The 6393-nt window shown below is 43.8% G+C and overlaps 1 protein-coding gene across 1 annotated transcript; it reads right to left on the bottom strand.

Moving 5' to 3' along the window:
* Nucleotides 1-3520: 3520 nt before the first annotated feature.
* Nucleotides 3521-4554, bottom strand: AOL_s00079g300 (uncharacterized protein; the record flags this gene model as incomplete). The annotated part of the gene is made up of 2 exons (XM_011124175.1): nucleotides 3521-3858; nucleotides 3936-4554. 2 exons carry the CDS (start codon nucleotides 4552-4554, stop codon nucleotides 3521-3523), a joined length of 957 nt encoding a protein of 318 aa, XP_011122477.1.
* Between the last annotated feature and the right edge of the window lie 1839 nt (nucleotides 4555-6393).

Here is a 6393-nt window from a genome sequence, read left to right on the forward strand (position 1 = left end):
GTTTAAGATGAAAAGGCTAAGCTGTAAAGAGCTATGCCAATATTATTTTTCGGGGAAACGAAGAAGAAGTTCAAGATCCTAGATCCATGAAAACCCATATCTCATCTATTTTTTTTTTTTAGTTAAAAAAAACAGATCGAAATGTCTAAATCCTTTTCTTTCCCCACATGGAGAAAAGGAAAGGAAAAGAAAAGAAAAAGTGTCTTGAAATCAACAACAGGAAAGCGACTACCAGCATAACAAAAATAAACCGAGGGGAAAACAAAATAGCTAGGAATGAATATCACACAAAGAAGAGCTCAAGCTTCACACTTGTACAGCAAAGCTTAACTTAATTCCTCCTCTTTCTCCTCCTCCTAAATACCCCCCATGTCATATCATAGCCATGTCTTTCCCATGTGCTCTCTAACGTATGTGATATGTGATAAAACACATGGATCCATGGAATAAAATACACAGCATGAACAGAACAGAACAGAACAGAACAGAACAGAACAAAACAAAAAAAGCCAAAAAGAATTATACCCCCAAAATCAGAGTTCAAAAAAGCGAAATACAAAAAAAAAAAAAAAAAAAAAAAAAAAAAGAACCAGAATCCAAATCCAAAACCCACCTGTTCGGCCCGTTCTGTGGTCACACAAGCAGAAGCAAAATCACACACTCTCTCTGTGTGTATACGAAATGTCTCCTCATAATCACCTAAAACATGCGGCAGCAATAATAACAAAAAACAAAACAGAAAGGAAAGAGGGTGCACATGGCCCCATCACCTTGATTGATGTTTTAGAAATGTAGAGTCTATCGGTTTGTTTTTTTTATGCTGTGATACGTGAATATCACATCATTAATTGGGAAGTGACCAGTGTACTATGTATGGTTTCAATAGCCTTTTTGTTTAGCCATGCAATGCACACCCACCCACATACACATACAAGCAGGTAGGTCGTTGAGAGTTACCGCTTTCTTGATATTGCGCTGCTGCTGCTGCTGCTGCGATGGCAGTAATTGATTAAAAAATTTCTTATTCTGGTTCATTTTTTCTTGTTAGGAAATATTACGGTGGAGTTAATGCTTCCTTTTGATAGGTATACCTGACACTTGTTTTGGAATCTTTTGATGTATGTTTTATTTTCTGAAGGAGCTCTCTAATCTCCTTTGATATTCGGCATCAATGTCCAGTTCGCAAAAAAAAAAAAAGGTTGACTAGTAGCTCGAATACCACTGAATCAGGCTACAAAAAAAACTTCGTATTCTCAATTTCAAGAAGGAAAGACCGCTAAAGAGTTAAAAAAAAAAAAAAAAAAAAAAAGGACGAGACAGATACCTACATAATGGAATGCGCCATAAACCGTGACTTAGGCCCGCCGCCCAGGCAGTTAGTATAGTTATTAGTTGGCAGTTAATTACGGCTAATAGTAGCATCACCCAAAAACTCCGTGATACGGAATACACCGTAACAATCACCACTTACCCCAGCCATATTATTAGCCACAAAGAAAAATCAATCACCCGCAAAACCTGCTAATCCGTCAAACTACCGTATATAACCTGCCCGAAAAGAGAATTCGGACTTTCCATGTGGGATGCCTTAATCACTCAGCAAGCTATGTAAGGCAATATATCCGGAAATGAATGAAAGGGAAAGAAAAAAAAGTAAACGACGGAGTTCCAAAGCGGGCCCGGTAGCGAACGCTGTCAAAACAAAAAAAAAGGGCTCTGGCCTGTTTCTTGTTCCTTAAACCCAAGTCCATGGCCTAGCTATCAGCAAGGGGGAATATTGAATCTAAAGGAAAAAGCGGGTTGGATAAATTCATGTGCGGCAAATACACACTGTGAATAGTCGTTGTCGCCGTCGCCGTCGCCGTCAAAAAATGAAGAAACACAGTAAATAGTAAATGCAGAGATTGTGTGTATTAATAGATATTAAGCACTGATGGTCAATTGACAGATCTAAGAGCCGGGGTGAGCGAGCGCCAGCGGAGGTTCCAAGTGCCGTTGAGCACATACATAGATGTTGCGGGCAAAAGGATGAGGTTAGACTGTCCTGCACGCTGGTGGCTTACAAGGAATCTTCGATGAACCTGGTTGTGATCGATTTCCATGTCGATTAGGTTTTGTATTGGGCATTTTTTGAGCACATTGAGCTTAGCTGTAGTAAGTTACGCTCTGTAGGGGGAGGATCTAGCTTTTCGAAATAGCGTACGTACTCGTAGACGCCTTTTTGATATTCGGTGAATTAATTATAGCTATCTTTCATTACTACATATTTTTTAGATATCTGTTGCCGCCTATCGTCTGTAGGTCCCAAGAATGCGAAACCATAGAGGCGCAAGAAAAGCAAAAAGGCTGGAAGAAGAATGGGAACAAGAGTAGCAAAAGCGGATCAAATGACCAAAGGAAAAATAGTTTTTGTAAAAACACACTCAAGAAGTGGAATTCAAAAGGAAGAAATAGTGGACCGGGAAGAAGATACAGCGAAGAAAGTTGATAAAAAAAGGTTCACTTATAAACACCATTTGGGAGCTTCAGTACATAAGAAATAAATATGATGAAGAACAAGAACATAGGAAAAGTAGAGAGAGACGTGTACAGGAATTATCAAACTATCGACATGGAAGATATCAAAGGGGGGGAAACGATAAAAGCAGAAACCGGAGTAACTTTGTCGCTGTGGGCGTTTGAGAACGGTTCGCATTATCGGCGTCTGGACATATATTGTGTAAAACGTAAGGGAAAAAAAAGTATCCTAGGACGCAGTGTCATAAGTTTTATACAAACGAAGTGGTGTATCTGGTATTAAGTAAAGAAAAGAAAAAAAGAAAAGGGGAGAGAGAGAGACAGCCAAGGAAAGGAAAGAGATAAAAAAATGAATCGAGGAACAAGAAGCAACGCTTGATAACTCCAGTGACGGTTTGCGTTTCGTGTGTCCGTGGCTGATAGTGTTTCGTGGCACAGAAAGTTCGGGTTGGATTTCCGTAGAAACGGAGGCAGGGGAGTCGTAGAAGGGCCTCATGAAAACGGGAAACGGCTAACAAAAGATTATGTTCGTAGTCGTTGGAAAGAAGAAAAATGAAGGAGCTTAAAATCAAAGGACCACCGTTAAAAGTATCTAGAAGGCAAGAGGAGAGGAAGCATAAAGAGATAGCAAAAAGGAAAAAAAAAAAAAAGAAAAGGAAATAGAAAAAGATAACTGTCCGAGGTAATCGTTAGGAAAGACTAATTTTTGAGCCGCACCATTTTTGACGAAAAATAAACCAGAGGAAAAAATAGTAAGAGAAATATGTATGGTGAATCTCAATTCATGAGCTATATGATAGCTTTAGGAAGCTGCAAGTAGAAGCTGGGCTAGGTCTCCAAATTCAGAGTCTTGGTCTTGTGAACCAGTTGTGAATAGGGGACTAAGGGTATCCCTTGAGATGATTGGAGCCGCTTCCTCCTCATGTGGAGGGCGATATCCAAGGGGTTGGTATTCAACTGAATGCTTGTTGTTAGATTGATCGAAACCGACGTCCGAGGCGTCCTACGACTGGGCAGTGGTTCCTGAGCCTACGTTTGCACTGTTGGCGTTATTGTTCTCTGCTGAGGAAACAACTTTCTTCCAGGTATCAGCCTCTCTCCAAGCCCTTTCGCACTCTGCCTTGAGCTTATCGTTGGCATTGCTCAGGTCTCGCATTGCTTGGTCGGTTAACATCTTCTCGACCCCTCTGTCGTTGTTGACCTTTTTCAGTTCCTCCTTCAATTCGTTGATGTACTGGACGGTTCTTTGGAGGATCGAGCCTTTGTTCTTTTCGCAACCGGGAACTATCTTTGCCAGCTCATTGATTCCTTCGTTGATCGTTTCTCTCCGTCTTCGTTCAACTAAAAAGAGGTGGAGGATCAGGTTAGCAGGGGAACCCCCCGACAACGATGTTTGCTATTAGCAGAATCCTTCATACCTTCTTTGTGATTGTCCTTGCGAACTCTGTGCCACTCCTCGCTACCGACTTGGGGTTTCGTTATTGGTGCTGGGTGACTCGGACGGGGTGGTAGAGGAGCCGGGCCTGCTGGAGCTGAATTGTGGTCCTGGTTGATTAGGCCAAACCCAGAATCCATATGGTCTCCAGAAATTTGTTGCTGAGGAATTCCCATTCCCGGAATCATGGCTCCCATTTGCGACAGCTGGTGTTCTACCGGGCTGATTCCGTTTAGTGTGCTCGTCCCAGGCGGTAATGTATGAGGCGGCGAGCTCAAGTTCGCATAGCTAGAGCCGGTATTAACAGGCATGAATCCAGGACCTTGAGCACCTCCTCCTATGTTCGAACTGGGAGATCCACGTTGGAAAGAAGTAGATGTTCTCCGACTTGGTGGACCGTCGTCTTCGTCGTTATGTTTTCGTTTGCGGTTTTGTGTTGAAGAAGATCCTGCAGTGCTCGGTGGAGATGCATTCGAAGGTTCTGCAGCAGATTGTGGAGTGGTTAAGGGTTGTTTGGGAGCTACTTCCTCGTAGTCGGAGGGTTCCGTTTGGTTTTGCATTGCGATCGCTTGTTGGGCGGTTGATTGGGCTACGTGAGCCATCATGATCAGCAGCTACTCGGTTGAGTGGATATCGACGTCCTCGAGACAGGAGAGAAGGGAGAAAAAAAGGCGGTGAGGGTGGTGATGGCCGTTTTATTGGCAGCTGAAATGAAAGGCGAGATTGTGAGACAAAGGGAAGTGTGGATGAAGTAGAAGAGGAAGGCAGATGTCGTCAGATGGGGCAGCCGAGAATATATATCACCACGTGATACCGTGGACCTGCAGAAGCTCAGTATGGGAGTCGGGCAGAGCAGATGACCAAAAACAACCGGCCAAGGAACCAAACTAGTTGGAAGGGAAAAGAAGGGACGGACGGGAGGATCGAAAGACGGGGATCTTGGAAATAGGCGAAAGGGCAGTAAGTAGCCTTTGACAGCCAACGAGGGAAACTGCGATATGATAGGGCAGAAGGGTTATAGGAAGGGAGATGATGATAGGATGGAAGGTGTAGGGTTTAGTGCAGGTTGGCTTGGTTTGGGTGTATGTAGATGGACAGTGGTGGATAGACAGATGGAGGGGTGGAAATGGCGGTGGCGGGTCGGTCGTCTGGACGGGAGCGGGATGCGTTGTCCACCAGCAGCTGTAACGGGTCTTTACAGCAACGACGTGGTTGTGGTTACCGTTGGCTTGAAGACAGACACTTACGTTTGTAACCGTTGACCTCCACAGCAAGCACAGTATAGCTCTTCTACACTGCTCTCTCTCTCTCTCTCTCTATCTCTCTCTCTCGCTCTCTATCAACTACTCTGGCGCTGTCTCTCCCTTTCTCACACGCACACACATATACACTTCGGCTGTCGAACAAGAATTCGGGAGGCTGCTGACGTATCGGATGTCTCGGTTGTCAGCTGTCGTGGAAGGTGGGAACGAAGTTAAGTCGAGAGCGTCGATAGCTCTTATTGAAGGTTGGGAGATGGTGGTTGATGATTGTGGTTGTTGATGTTATACCACCAAAGAGGAAAACAAATAACCCGTCGGATCGAGTCCACCAAAAAGTCTTCTGATAAAAAGGTACCGCCGAAACTGAAAAAAAAAAAAAAAAAAAAAAAACCAAATTACCGTAATCTGGAGATCTAGTAATAGCAAATTAATAACCCGTTCACTCGCTTCCAGAAATCACAAAGCTTAAGCTCGGATGGGAAAACTATTTGTCCGAATGCCAAAGAAGAAACGGAACAAGAAAAAATAAAAATAAAAGATAAAAGATAATAATAATAAAAAAAAGCAGAGCCAAAAAGCCGATGCGCTATGCCTGACAGTATCGGGGGAGAAATAATCGAAAAGAGGGCTGATCGTTCAAAACGAATACGGACGTCTGGACGAAAATGGAGAAATCAGGTGAGAGGAGGGATGGTTGGAGAGGTTATAGTAAAGACCTGTCGCAACTTTCAAGGGCAATGGGTATGATTGGCTGCTTAAAAGAACGAGTGTGTATGGTATGCATATACAGATACATACATAGAAAGATGGGTAACGAGGCGTAGTTTAAAAAACTGTTCGAGAAACCTGACTAACTATTTGAAAGGTGCCCTCGAATGGTCTTAGCCTTAGTCAGTCGGGTCAGGACTGGTGGCATGCGGTGCTGCCGGAAAATAAAAGCAAGACGCAAATATGAGCTGCAGCAAGCAACAGGAGCCAGCTAGTAGCAAAGTGGTAGGTAGAGACTGCCAAACTGCCAGACAAACGAGGAACAGGAAATATTTATCTGGTAGTGGGATCGATGGGGGGGAAAGCGGGTGTGGGAGGAATGAAGCGTGGTTGGCCAGGAGCTGGGTCTGTCAAGGCAAGTTTTAAAGGGAGGTGTGCGAGGTGGTGTGGGTGGTGAGCCCTCTGGCTGGC

Source organism: Orbilia oligospora (genome assembly GCF_000225545.1).
Source record: "Orbilia oligospora ATCC 24927 unplaced genomic scaffold scaffold00079, whole genome shotgun sequence".
In the NCBI taxonomy this organism is placed as follows: Eukaryota; Fungi; Ascomycota; class Orbiliomycetes; order Orbiliales; family Orbiliaceae; genus Orbilia; species Orbilia oligospora.